This window comes from Mustela nivalis, assembly GCF_964662115.1.
Source record: "Mustela nivalis genome assembly, chromosome: 9".
NCBI classification, from domain to species: Eukaryota; Metazoa; Chordata; class Mammalia; order Carnivora; family Mustelidae; genus Mustela; species Mustela nivalis.
Genome location: NC_139028.1, coordinates 14,765,138 through 14,780,098, shown reverse-complemented (window position 1 = coordinate 14,780,098; position 14,961 = coordinate 14,765,138). Strand labels below are relative to the sequence as shown.

The 14,961-nt window shown below is 42.8% G+C and overlaps 1 protein-coding gene across 1 annotated transcript in view; it reads left to right on the top strand.

Moving 5' to 3' along the window:
- Nucleotides 1-14,274, top strand: part of RDX (radixin) — a 91,647-nt gene extending 77,373 nt beyond the window's left edge. Inside the window, exons 16-17 of the mRNA XM_082684296.1 lie at nt 10,691-10,788; nt 13,674-14,274. Coding sequence (XP_082540422.1) covers nt 10,691-10,757 — 67 coding nt within the window. The 3' untranslated portion in view covers nt 10,758-10,788; nt 13,674-14,274. The remainder of the gene's footprint in view (nt 1-10,690; nt 10,789-13,673) is intronic.
- Nucleotides 14,275-14,961: the final 687 nt, after the last annotated feature.

Below are 14,961 nucleotides of genomic sequence, written 5' to 3'. Positions count from 1 at the left end.
TTTTTTTTAAAAGAACATTCAAAGAATGATGCTTGAGATAATTAAGTTGAAATATAATTTTTTTAAAAGATTTTATTTATTTATTTGACAGAAATCACAAGTAGGCGGAGAGGCAGGCAGAGAGAGAGAGCAGGAAGCAGGCTCCCTGCTGAGCAGAGAGCCCAATGCGGGGCTCTATCCCAGAACTCTAGGATCATGACCTGAGCCGAAGGCAGAGGCTTTAACCCGCTGAGCCACCCAGGAGCCCCTGAAATATAATTTTTATGTGAAATTTTCTACGTTTTACATGTCCGCTGTATCAAAAATTTCAGAAAAAAAATTTTTTTTAAGATTTGATTTTATTTGAGAGAGCTAGAGCAAGGACTAGCTGGGAGCAGAGGGAGAAGCAGACTCCCTGCTGAGCAGGGAGCCCGATGTGGGGCTCAATCCCAGGACGCTGGGATCATGACCTGAGCGAAGGCAGACACTTAACCCACTGAGCCACCCAAGTGCCCCTAGAAAATGTTTTGTAAACCAGACAGTGTATCTGTTTGCCAAAAGTGGCCCCCTGGACACCAATTTCCAATCCTTGTTTTAAAGCATTCTAGATAGAGGGAACAGCCTGTGTGAAGACAAGAGGCAAGAAAGGGCTTGACTTGTTGGAGGGCAGTCTAGGTCCAGAGCTCAGTGAGCCCAGAGGAAAGTGTTGTATGAGATGAAGCTGGAGAGGAGCCAGGGCACAAGTGCAGGTGTAAATTCAGGGTGCACACAACTCAACCAGCGCATACCCTGGGGCCACACAGGCACAGCTGTCTGGAGGAAAGGAGACTTTCCCTCATTCACACAAAGATGTCCTAAATGTCCCAGGTGTCCTTGAAGGTAGGTATGTGACTCCATTGCACAGTCGAGTCAGCTGCCTAAATGGAACCGCAGTGCCATGGTCTGCATTTGTGTTTGGTTTTCTTTGGAGGTCCCAATCCTTATAACTACAAAACACCAAGAGAGGGAGGTTTATGTGACACTGCCCCTTGGTGGATATTCTTGTCTGCATGGCTCAAAGAGGATGTGTCCATTAATTTAAAAGCCAAAGAAGAGTGCTTTAAATGTGAAGTTGAATACAGAGAAACAGTGACCTGAAGATCAAACCCCACAAAGTTGAAGACCAGACTTATTTATTCAGCTGTTCCATGTGGGCTACTAACAGCAACCTGCCAAGAGTTTGGTGCTCCCATTTTCAAGATAAGTTGAATATCACTTAAAGCTGAACTACATGTTTTACTCTTGTGGGGGTGAGAAAGCATCCTTTTCTTTCTATTGAGTGTTAAAGCCTTGGAAATTAAAAGAAGGATCTGTCTGTACTCAAGGGTCCTCAGACATTTAGATACAAGTGGATCAGAGAAGTGAAGATGAATGTGGACAGAATAGGCTTCAGCCACGCACTGGGCATTGAATAAAAGTTTCAGGATCCCGGTGAGCAGGTCCTGAGTGATAAGAGCTGAACTCAGCCTGGAAGACATTCAAGGGGTTGGAGATCAGAGGGAAGAAGGCTCTTGCCCGGAGAGTCGTCGGAGGAAGAGGGGAAGGCGGCTGCGGTGGAAAGCCCGAGAAATGCAAACCATGAGCAGCATTCAGGCAAAGACAGGCAAAGTTTGCCACCTGAGTGAAGGTCAGCCAGCGGGGGTTGCTAAAGTAGCTTTCAGAACGGGTGGGGCGTGAGAGAGTGTTTCATTAAAATTTACCAGTCGCTTCTTTGTCACTTACTAGAATATTCAAAGAGAGGAAGTAGCATCATTAGTAACAATTTCCAGATGCTCAATGTGGGTTATTTTTTTTTTAAAGATTTTATTTATTTATTTGACAGAGAGAAATGACAAGCAGGCAGAGAGGCAGGCAGAGAGAGAGAGAGGGAAGCAGGCTCCCTGCTGAGCAGAGAGCCCGATGTAGGGCTCGATCCCAGGATCATGATCTGAGCCGAAGGCAATGGCTTAACCCACTGAGCCACCCAGGCGCCCCTCAATGTGTTATTTGATATACTTTATAGATAAAAGTGGATCTGATTTAAATTTCCTTAGGATTCTTTGAGCTGCTAGATCTTTGCCTGCAGAATTAAAAATGAAAATTGCATTTTTAAAAGAAATCACTGTGATTGCCTATATTTTGTTTTCAGATTGGTAGATTCTAGTTATCAAATAAAAGTAGAAATTGGCAAACTCTGTCTGTACAGGTCCAGAAACTAAACAGTCTTGACTTTACGTGCCAACTAGTTTTTTTCTTTTCTTTTCTTTTCTTTTTTTTTAAAGATTTTATTCATTTGTCAGGGGGAGAGAGAGAGAGAAAGAGCACAAGGAGGGGGAGGGGCAGGCAGAGGGGAAGGAAGAAGCAGACTCCCCACTGAGCAAGGAGACCCATGAGGGACTTGATCCCAGGACCCTGAGATCATGACCTGAGCTGAAGACAGATGCTTAGCCATGTGAGCCACCCAGCCAAATAGTTGCTATCAGTGACACATCTATGCTGTTGTGAGAAAGTGCTGTATATAGGCATGTGTAAATGAATGAGCAAGGCTGCCTTTGGAAAAAACTATGTATGGCATGCCTAGGTGGTTTAGTCTGTTGAGCTTAAAACTTGATTTCCTTGAGGTCATGACCGCAGGGTCCTGAGATCAAGCTCCTGTGGGTCTCTGTGCTCAGCGTGGGGTCTGCTTGTCCCTCTCCCTCCCCATCTGCTCCTCCCCCTGCATGTATGCACGCTCTCCCTCTCTCCCTCAAATAATTAAAAAATCTTTTTAAGAAAGAACTTTATGTATGGACACTGTAATCTGAATTTCATTTAATTTGTATGTATTGTGAAATATTCTTCTTTTGATTTAAAAAATGTGTGTTAAAATCATGGTTTCTTCCAAAATGGGGGTGGGGGAGGGCTGAATTTGGTCCATGAGCCGTGGTTTGATGACCCCTGAAATGAAAGGATTTGAGAATCAGTCATGTTCTCCAAAGGCCCGTGGTATGGTTTTCCTGGCTGTCTGGAATTTTGTTTGATCACAGAGAGGTCTTATGTTGCTAGAATGAAAAGGGTTTTGTTGTTTTTGGTTTTTTTACACATTTAAAAAACTTTCAGCAGTGGCTCTCACTAGCCTACATCTCACTTGGAGAGTTTGTTTAAAATGCTGATTGCAGGCTCCCCCCCACCCAAGTGTTTGAGTCAGTGAGTCCACATGGGGCCCAGGAACTTGCATTTTTAGCAGGTGAGGCTGATGCTGCTGTGCTGGGACCATTCAGGAGAAGCCACTGACTTCAGGGCTGAGAATGTCCAACCCTGGGAATAACGTGGTTGCTTTTACTCAGTGTCCTTAGAGTAACTATCGACTTTTCTACCAAGATGGTTTCTGTGAGACCTTCAAAACTCGAATGGTTTAACAAAGATGATTGATGAGGTGCCTGGGTGGCTCAGTTGGTTAAGCGTCTGCCTTTGGCTCAGGTCATGATCCCAGGGTCCTGGGATCGAGCCTCATATCAGGCTCCCTGCTTAGCGGGGAGCCTGCTTCTCCCTCTCCCTCTGCTGCTTCCCTCTGCTGCTTCCCCTGCTTGTGCTCTTTCCCTCTGTCTCTCTGTCTCTCTCTCTCTCTCTCTCTGTGTCAAACTAATAAACTCTTTAAAATATATATATAATTGGTACCAAATCTATAACTTCGCTATCTGTTGTAGTATTTTTCCTTCATTAATCTCTGACTTTTTTGAACACTTAAAAACTAGAGAATGTTTTATCCCAGTGTTAGGGAAAGAAATACGCCTAGGAGAAACACACACACACACACACACACACACATATGTTTATATGTGTGTGCATATGTATATTCTCATATATATTATTAAAGTATTAACACATGTTTCTATTATAATATTACACAGTTGACCCCTGTACTACATGGGGGCTCAGGGTGCCCAACCACTGCTCAGCTGAAAATCCATCTGTAACTTCTAACTCCCCCAAACTTAACTACTAAGAGTCTACTGTTGAGTGGAAGCCTTACCAAAAACCATCATTTAACACATATTTTATATGTTATGTATATTATATACTGTGTTCTTGCAGTAAAATCAGCTAGAAAGAAGAAACATCATGAGGAAGGAAAATACATTTATAATACTAGACTATAAAAAAACTCCTCCTGTAAGTAGACCTGCACAGTTCAAACCCCTGTTGTTCAAGGGTCTGTGTATATATAAAATAGAAACTCACGTGTTGGGTTTTTTGTTTTGTTTTTTGTTTTTTAGGTTGGGGAGGGACAGAAGGAGAAGGAGAGAGGGAATCTTAAACAGACTCCGCACCCAGTGCAGAGCCTGATGCAAGGCTTGATCCCACCACCCTGAGATCGTGACCTGAGCCAAAAATCAAGAGTCAAATGCTTAACAGATTGAGCCACCTAGGTGCCTCTCATATATCAGTTTTAAAAATAGTACATTGCCAGTAACTTTGACATTCTATAGCCCTTCTCTATCACATCAGCCTTGCCGGTTTTACAAAGTTTGTATCCACAAGTGATATGATGTCTGGTTTATGTGATGCCTAGGTTTGCATGAATACGAGCTTCATGTAGTTTCACCACATGGACAAACACATCCGTTTGGATGACTATAGCCATGGCTCATTGGCACTGTGTGATTGTGTTTACTTTATGAATGTACTGCCATTTATCCATTCCCCTGATGAGGGACATCTGTCTTGTTTCTAGTATTTTTTATTTTCAAACAGTACAGCCATATTTTTGTGCATATATCTAGTGATTGTGAGCCTGAGACCTAGGCAGGGGAATTATTCAGTTACAGGGTACACCCATTTTCAACTTGACTCTGTAGCCATCAAATTATTTTTTAAAGTAAAGATACATTCACACCTTTACTACATGTGATAGTACTAGAATTTTTAAAAAATTTTTAAAAATTATTTTTATTAACATACAATGTGTAATTTGCCCCAGGGGGTACAGGTCTGTGAGTTGCCAAGCTTACACACTCCACAGCACTCACCACAGCACGTACCCTCCCCAACGTCCATAACCCAACCACCCTCTCCACACACCCCCCCCAGCAACCCTCAGTTTGTTTTGTGAGATTAAGAGTCTCTTACATGGTTTGTCTCTGTCTGGATCCCATCTTGTTTCATTTTTCCCTTCCCTACCCCCCAAATGCCCCACTCTGCCACTCAAAGTCCTCATTTCAGGGAGATCGTATGATAATTGTCTTTCTCTGATTGACTTATTTCACTCAGCATAATACCTTCTAGTTCTGCCCACGTGGTTGCAAATGGCAAGATTTCATTTCTTTTGATGGCTGCATAGTATCCATTATATATATATACACCACATCTTCTTTATCCATTCATCTGTTGATGGACATCTAGGTTCTTTCCATAGTTTGGCTATTGCGGACATTGCTGCTATAAACATTCAGGTGCACGTGCCCCTTCGGATCGCTACATTTGTATCTTTAGGGTAAATACCCAGTAGTGCAATTGCGGGGTCGTAGGGTAGTTCTATTTTCAACTTTTTGAGGAACCTCCATGCTGTTTTCCAGAGTGGCTGCACCAGCTTGCATTCCCACCCACAGTGTAGAAGGGTTCCCCTTTCTCCGCATCCTCACCAACATCTGTCGTTTCTTGACTTGTTAATTTTAGCCATTCTGACCAGTATGAGATGGTATCTCTCTGTGGTTTTGATTTGTATTTCCCTGATACTGAGTGATGTGGAGCACTTTTTCATGTGTCTGTTGGCCATCTGGATGTCTTCTTTGTAGAAATATCTGTTCATGTCCTCTGCCCATTTCTTGATTGGATTATTTGCTCTTTGGGTGTTAAGTTGGATAAGTTCTTTCTAGATTTTGGATACTAGCCCTTTATCTGATATGTCATTTGTGAATATCTTCTCCCATTCTGTCTGTTGTCTTTTGGTTTTGTTGACTCTTTCCTTTGCTGTGCAAAAGCTTTTGATCTGATGAAGTCCCAGTAGTTCATTTTTGCCCTTGCTTCTCTTGCCTTTGGCGTTGTGTCTAGGAAGAAGTTGGTGCAGCTGAGGTCAAAGAAGTGCTGCCTGTGTTCTCCTCAAGGATTTTGATGGATTCCTGTCTCACACTGAGGTCTTTCATCCATTTAGAGTCTATTTTTGTGTGTGGTATAAGTAAATGGTCCAGTTTCATTCTTCTGCATGTGGCTGTCCAATTTTCCCAACACCGTTTGTTTATTCCATTGGACATGCATTCCTGCTTTGTCGAAGATGAGTTGACCATAGAGTTGAGGGCCATTTCTGGGCTCTCAATTCTGTTCCATTGATCTCAGTGTCTGTTTTTATGCCAGTGCCATACTGTCTTGATGATGACAGCTTTGTAATAGATCTTGAAGTGTGGAATTGTGATGCCACCAACTTTGGCGTTCTTTTTTAACATTCCTCTGGCTATTCGGGTTCTTTTCTGGTTCTATATAAATTTTAGGATTACTTGTTATATTTCTTTGAAAAAAAAATGGATGGTATTTTGATAGGGATTGCATCAAATGTGTAGATTAGTTTAGGTAGCATAGACATTTCCATAATATTTGTTCTTCCAATCCATGAGCATGGAACGCTTTTCCACTTCTTTGTGTCTTCTCAATTTATTTCAGGAATACTTCATAGTTTTTAAACTTGTGACAATTTGATGGGTTTAAAATGGTATCATAATGTGTTTGTAATTTGCATGTTCTTGATTACTAATATAATTAAGAGGTTTTTTTCCCTCATATTTATGTGACTTTCATGTCTCCTCTTCCTTGAAATTACCTTTTTTTTTTTTTAATGCTTGTTTTCTATCACCTTCTTGATCTTGGTCTAATTGCTTCAAAGAATTTCTTTATATTTTGGTTATTAATCATTTGACAAATGTTTTACAGATATCTCCTTCCAAGTTGTAACTCATCTTTTCACTTTTTTATGATTTTTTGATCAATAAAATTTTAAATTTTAGTGTAGCTTAAGTTAAAAATCTTTTTTCTTATGATTTTCTGGCAGGTTTTTTTTTTTTGTGTGTGTGTGTGTGTATCTTGGTTAAGAAATTCTTCCTTTCCTTGAGGTCATGAAGGTATTCTGCATTTTTTTCTAAATGTTTTGAGTTTTAAAATTTTCTCTAAATGTTTGGTTATTTTTACATTTGTGTCTTTAGTCCAGCTAGAAATAACTTTTTGTGTGGTATGAAGTATGGATTCGTTTTTTTGTTTGTTTGTTTTCTAGCTAGATGACCAGTTGTCTTAATGCTTGGACAGTCCATCCCTCTCCCACTGATGCATCCCCACTTCTTCCCTACATCAAGGATACACACATACAGTCTGTGTTCTGTTCCAGGGGTCAATACCATTCTCTCTTAATTTTAGCCTTAGCTTTATAACAAGTCATAATATCCTGTAAAGCTTTCTTTTTTTCTCTACCTTGTTTTAATAATAAACTCTTGACTAGTTTTGGGCCTTTGTTCTATTACATAAATTTTACTGTATTCTAAGTCGTCTCCACACACCACATGGGGCTGACACTCACAACACTGAGATCCAGAATCACGTGCCAGCCAGACACCCCTTGTACCACATTAATTTTAGAAATCATTTAAATTGGGAGCACCTGGGTGACAAGGTTGGTTAAGTGTCCAACTCTTGGTTTCTGCTCAGGTCCTGATCCCAGGTCGTGAGTTAGAGCCCTGCCTTAGGCTCAGTGCTAAGCACAGAGTCTGCTTAAGACTCTCCCTCCCTCTCCTTCGACCACTCCCTACTGAGCACTCTCTCTGTCCTTAAAATAAATAAATTTTAAATTAAAAAAAATTAAATTATATGGGAGGAAAAACCTTTTGTTTGGAAGTGTATTAATAATAATTGATATTAATTAGATTAATTCAGGGAAAAGTTACATCTGTACAATATTAAATATCCTTAGGAACTTGTTCTAGTTCTCCATTTATTGATATCTTCCTTAATGCCTTTCGGCAAAGTGTACATTTTTGCCCTAAGATCCTACATATCTTTTGGATTTATTACTAAGCACCTTCATTTTTACCATCTTCTAAAAGTTGCATTTTAAAACTATTTGTGGGTGGTATACAGAAATAAAATGGATTTTTGTTTGCTGTCCCTATATTCAGGAACTTTGCTTAGTTCTTATTGTTTCTAATAATTTGTGACGTTTTGGGGGCTTTCTATAGAAATGGCCACCTGCCAATAATGTCAGTTCTAAATCTGTCTTCTCAATCCCTATAATGTGGATTTCTTAGTCTTATCTTACTGAGCTGACTTGATTGAAATTTCAGTACAATGTTGTGCCTAAGTGACATCTCATTTCTGATTTAAGAGGAATGCTAACATTTCTAACATTTGCTGCTATGTGTTTGCTCTAGAGCTTTAGCTCATGTTTTTTATGGGGTTAATGAAACTTCCTTTTATATACATATGCCTATTTTGCTAGAGTGTCTTTTTTAATATTGCTGCCCCTCCATAGGTATCGACACCCCCCCTTCCCCTTCAAGGGTTGCGGTCTTCTACCAAGTTCTTTTTAAGCTCATGGTGCCACCTGGTGGCGTTCTTTGAAATTTCTGGCTTTGATTATCTTCCTGTATCTTTCAGGGAAATACATGGATATAGTTTCTTCTGTTTACATTGACACCCGTCATTTAATTCTGTTTTCTTCCTCGTCCTTTATATTTCTCCCATTTGCTCCCCCATCATCCTTTTCACTGGTTCTTCCATACTTCCTCAATATACTCATGCAAATAATCTTTTCCTTCCTTAGTTTTCTTCTTTTATGAGTGTAAATCTACCTCACTTACTGTTACTCGTGGTAACAGTGATGCTGGTGACTAAGGGGAAAAAATGCAGCACATACTTTTTAATGAAATCTGATCCAATAATGTTACAGCTCTGCTAACTCTCAAAGTCCTTGAAAATACTTAAGGTCCCCTTTAAAAACATTCTCAAATTTCAAGTACTACTTAATCATTGAATTGATTTTGCCCAGTTTAACATGAAGTATTACAGAAAAATTTAAAATATTTTTAAAACTGTTAGTAAGTTTCATTGTTTCTGTTCCTTTACTGCCAGCTTTGACAAATTTGGGATTTCTTTTTCTTTTTTAAGATTTTATTTATTTTAGGGACGGCTGGGTGGCTCAATGGGTTAGGCCTCTGCCTCTGCCTCTGGCTCAGGTCATGATCTCAGGGTCCTGAGACTGAGTCCCACATCGGGCTCCCTGCTCAGCGGGGAGCCTGCTTCCCTTCTCTCTCTGCCTGCTTGTGATCTCTCTCTCTGTCAAATAAAATAAAATCTTTTAAAAAGATTTTAAAAAGATTTTAAAAATCTTTTAAAAAGATTTTTATTTATTTATTTGACAGAGAGAGAGATCACAAGCAGGCAGAGAGGCAGGCAGAGAGAGAGGAGGAAGAGACTCCCTGCTGAGCAGAGAGCCGGATGTGGGGCTCGATCTCAGGACCCTGGGATCAGGACCTGAGCCGAAGGCAGAGGCTTTAACCCACTGAGCCACCCAGGCACCCGACAAATGTGGGGTTTCTACTATATTTTACTGCAAAGCCTCAGTTTTTCATGGGCTAAACTGCACTACGGTTCATCTCCCTGGGAAACAGCCCCCCACAGATGCTCTGTGGGCACATAACTGATCAGTAAGGCAGAGCCATCCACTACCTGCATTTCCAGCTGCTTAAACCACAGCTTAGAAACTACTGTCCTCAGCATTCTCCCCAGTCAGGGACCTCACGCGTGGATAAGCTTGGCTGGGTTAGTGGTTTCTTTGTAGAGTTCATTGTGATCTCATTTTTGGTGTCTCCGAGGGCTACCCCGTGCTTGGCAGGTGAAACAGACCTGAAACAGTAGGGCTGACACTGACCTCTTTAACCACTGGAGGGCCCTGTGGCTAGGGCGGAGGTGGTTTTTACTGTTCCTTGGTCTTAACCCAGCCCAGGCTTTGAGCAGGCAGGTGTAGCCTGTTGAGAATTTGCTTAATCAAAGACAGGAACATGGCCCCTGGAGGGCTCACTACTTAAGCGACTGACTCTTGTTTTCAGCTCAGGTTGTGGTCTCAGAGTCATGAGATTTGAGTCCAGCTCGGGCTCTGTGCTTAGCATAGAGTCCACTTGGGACTTTCCCTTTCCCCTACCCCCTGCTCTCTTTCTCTCAAATAAATAAATCTTAAAAAAAAAAAAAAAAAAAAAAAGAGAGAGAGAGAGAGACAGCAACTATTGATCTCAAAGGAAGTACCATCAAGTGTTTTGGGCCTATAAATGGTTGGTGCCCAAAGGACATTTTAAGAGTACCTAGATGAATCAGGAGAGAGTCTTCAGTGTTATTCTAATACTTAACAAAATTTGGGTGTGTATGATTTTGAGATCCATCAGTATTGGTGTAAAACCAACTTGTTTGCATGGGGTTGCAACAACAATTAGAATTCTAGCATCCATCTGAAAGGGAGATGTCAAGTTATCCTCATTTCCACATTATCATAGTGCAGATTCAAGATTGGATTAGGAAAAAAAAAAAAAAAGTTAAAATTTGAGAAGATCACTTTGGCTTGTTGGCTGCCCCGTTGGCCCTCCCGGATCCAGGGTGATGAGGGTGCTCCTGTCATTCCGTGCTGTCTGACTTCCTTCTGTGTTCTTTTGCTGAGTGTTTCCTAACCCCTTGATGTCTCTTTTGAAAGGTGGGGACCCAAACTGTATGCATTGTTCCAGATGCGTTCTTGCCAAAGCAGTATAAAGCAAATGTAACGGTTAGGAAGAAGGCTCCCTCCCTCGCTGGGTAAGTACAACTGGCTGCGGCAGCCAGCCCACCTCTCCGTGAGGCCTGCCACGCCTCTCCCCTGCCAGGACCCCATAAAACCCAAACCTGTGCATCCACAGCCCAGAGCCTTTAATCTCCTGGAGTGAATTCCCAAAGGAGCCCCCCATAGCAGCCTCTGCCATTACAGGTCCTAGTTCCACCGCTCCCCGTGCTTTCTCGGTTGTTTAACTCTCTTGGGCTTTCGGCCAATCAGGAACATCTTCCTCCCGTGTAATAATTTTGATGTCAGATGAAATGAGATTTTACCTGTGAACTATGTGAACCGATGGGACGTGCTACTGTAGACTGTTCTCTTTGGTGACGTGGAGTGTTACAGTGCAAGTCCCCACATAGGACACCACGTGGTGCTGGAAGACTTTTTGTCTTATCTTAAAAAAATTCAGATATATTTAAAAATGAAGGGAGATATATGTGTGTGTATGTACATATATTTTATATATATATGTATATATACATATATATATATATATATATATATATGAGGAAATCTAGAATTGGTTCATTAGCCAGGTTGGTGTTCCACATTGATCTCAGTTTGGAAATACTTTAACATCATGGACCAACAATCATGGATCAACATGATTACCTTGAAGCAGGTTATTTTGAAAAAAAATTTTTTAAAGATTTTATTTATTTATTTGACAGAGATCACAAGTAGGCAGAGAGGTAGGTAGAGAGAGGGGTGGGGGGAAGCAGACTCCCCACTGAGCAGAGAGCCCAATGTGGGGCTCGATCCCAGGACTCTGAGATCATGACCTGAGCCAAAGGCAGAGACTTTCACCCACTGAGCCACTCAGGTGCCCCTAATTTCTTTGGCAGAGACTGTTCTGACCCATCCCATTTCTAAGTAAAACCAAAGCATTGATGTTTACCTTGTTTACCATATGATGGTATAAGATACCATTATATCTTGAATGATATATTTGAGTTCTCCCAAATTGCTGATTAATCTGCTCCAAGTTCTATAAACTTACTTCTAGCTGGATGAGAATGTGTTTGAGGTAATACTTTAAAATGTGAATAAATGTCTGTAATAACGATATTATCTTTTAGATTTTTTTTTTAAAAAAGTGACTTTAAAAATGATCATATATGTTCAACTCTGGGTGGGAATTTTTAGAAGTGATTTGCTTCTTTGGCCTTGAATTTTATTTTATTTTATTTTTTTAAAAGATTTTATCTATCTATTTGACAGACACTGAGAGAGGGAACACAAGCAGAGGGAGAGGGAGAGGCAGGCTCCTCACTGAGCAGAGAGCCCGATGCGGGGCTCAGTCCCAGGATCCCAGGATCGCGATCTGAACCGAAGGCAGAGGCTCAACAACTGAGCCACCCAGGCTCCCCTGGCCTTGAATTTTAGATTGCTTTGCAATGAGTTTAAGGTTCTGCAAGCATCTCTGACATTCCATGACATCACCAATACATTGCTACTGCGTCAAAGGCCATGTGAAGGGCGTGTGACACATCTGTCATCGTGAAAGCAGTATAGCTGTCATAAAATGGGAGAGTCCTGTTTGTCCTACTGCTGGGATCCAAGCTAAAATCCATACTTCAAACCTGTTCTTAACATTCTGTACATAGCTACAAATTGCACTCTTCCCAGTTACTTGACTTTAAGCCATTTCTTCCAACACAGGAATTTATGTCACTCTTTTCCATTTTGTTAGGTGATGGGTGAAAACCCCCCAATCAAAATTTACCTGGTGTTTTGCAGTGCTTCCTCATGGGTTGTCACCTGTACATGTTTTTGCTTTTTAGAGTGAATCCTTTGAGTGAGTTTAACGGTATGCTCTTGTCATAGAAGTAGGAAAAGAAAGTTTCTGCATGACTCACCAGAAAAGTCAAGATCAAATGACAGAGATTCTTGATTTATCCAGAGATGAATTTATTATAGGATCAAAGGAGCTGGCAAGCACCACATCCCTCAGCTAGAAATGTCACCACCAAACTGGCGGCCTTGGAAGAACTCCGGGGCCCCTCTCTGGCTGATTACAATGCTGCTGACCCAAGAGGAAGGACACGGACTTCCGAGTGGTTTCCGGCCCTTCTCCCACCGTCCTTAGGGGTTTCTCTAGCAGAAGTCAGCCTGTGGGATTATGGTGATGAGGAATTAGAGGCACATCTATAGTCATGGACAAGTGAGAGCCAACCGGGTTCTTCAGGGATAGAGGCCCCGCAGCCTCGGGTTTCAGGGATCGCTTTGCCCACTATTCCCAAAGGCAAAGTGTTCCGACTCCCAGATTTCTTGCTCTCATCCTTCAGGCCTTGTCCTTTCCCTGATGTGCCAGGCCATTTGAGCCTCAGAGGCTGTGTTAGACTTGATCTGAAGACCCTCCCTCCCTGGCTGGATCCTGAGCGGGAAGAGGCCTGAGGAGGGAAGGCATAGCTGCTAGAGATGAGGGGCGCTGGGGGCTTGCGCGCCTGCCCCACGGGCCACTCAGCTGGCTCTCCTGTGATTCCCGGCGCAGCGGTTTATGGAACCGTGACGCGAAAGGGGGTGGGTTTCTACCATGGTCTCAGAGCCACTTCACAGTCCTTTGTCTGAGCACCGCAAGATCCCCTGTTAGATCCTCTCTGGGATCAGGACAGTATCGGGGCTGAGTGGAGGCTCCGCAGAACCCCCCGTGTTTTGGTGCAGCCCGCATTTCCCCGCACCCCCTGAGCACTCAGTCCCCGCTGCCCGATCCCGCAGCACACTCCACGATGGCCAAGGGTCACCCGAGACACGCGGGGGGGGGGGGGGGACGTCTGGGGCTGTGTCCTTTTCAGCCCTAGTGTGGTCCTATTAAAGTGTTGTCTTCTTTCCTGCCTAACCTTCCTGTTGGCTGTCTGTCTGCACACAGGTCCCTGGCGTCTGACACACAGCGAGCTGTAGGATAAGGACACACCGAGGCCGCCTGCTGTCCCGAATCCACAGCCTCCGCGGGAACCTGCCGGACAAGCCTTCCTTCCACCCGGGCTCTGGCTGTGGTTCTCTTCACGTCTCAGTTTACTGTTGGTTTTCCCTTTCTTGGCTATTCTGTCTCTGTCCAAACCCTTCTTGATTGCCTTTCCTAGGGACAGACCTTAGAAAGGTGGGCCAGGACTTGGGGTTTTGGCCCTGCTCTCTGCAGCCCCAAGCCCGCAGCCCCTGCCCCCCATCTTCAAGGCACCACCCCTTAAAGAGATGCCTGAAGGCATTAGCTTCTGAGAACCCACTTTCTTTCTGCATGACTAGCTTGTAAGGAGGGATCTAGGGAGAGAATTTCCAAGAATTTTCCACTTTTTCAAAAAACGTATATGACTTATTTTGGGCTTTGAACGGAGAGCAAACTTTGTGGCATACAGCTCTGTGTACTTGTGTTCATCTGTGGGATCCAGAAAACTCCATGCAGCACCCCCTTTCCTGTCTGGGCTGTTTGTATAATTGTATATACATGTAGCAATAAATACGTTCTAACATCAGCCTGGGGCATTCCTTTCCACTTGTCTGTGCATCCCCACAGAAGGCCGCGGGGTCCGGTTCTCGGTCTTGCTGATCTCACCAAGCGTTAGGTGTGGAGTCACCCAGTGTTTGGAGAAAGAGGCTTGAGGGTCCTGGTGGCAGAGCTGGGATAGGAAGTGGTGTTATGTCACTAAGGGGCACCAGTCCTGGTGCTCTGGGGTATCTCAAAGGTCCAAGGCATGAGGCTCAGAAGATCAGGTGACCGTTTGCCTTCTGAGCTTTGTCAACAGTCCCTCCAAGAAAGTCTGGGGCTACAATGATAGGACGGACACCTGCGGGTGCACAGTTACCTCTTAAAGCTTTTCAGGAAACACATACCCACAAAGCACGCTCTATGATACTGAATTTTGCATCTGTTCCTGATGTTTTTCAAAGGTACTAAATTGTTTCAGAAACAGTGTCCTCCTAAAGGGGACACGTGAGCAAATAACTTCCTTATTTGGCAGGGGTATTGCTGTTTGTCATACGAGGAGACTTTGTTCCCAAGAGGTCTCATGGTTCATTTGAAATCTTTGGTTCTCAGGCATTTTTAGAACTTAAAAGAGAATCACATACATTGTTGTGGTTTTCTCATCAAATTGCTATTTCTCTGTCCCTTCTTCAATGATGAACGGAAATCCAGGTAAAAGGTGAAACTGTTCAGCACC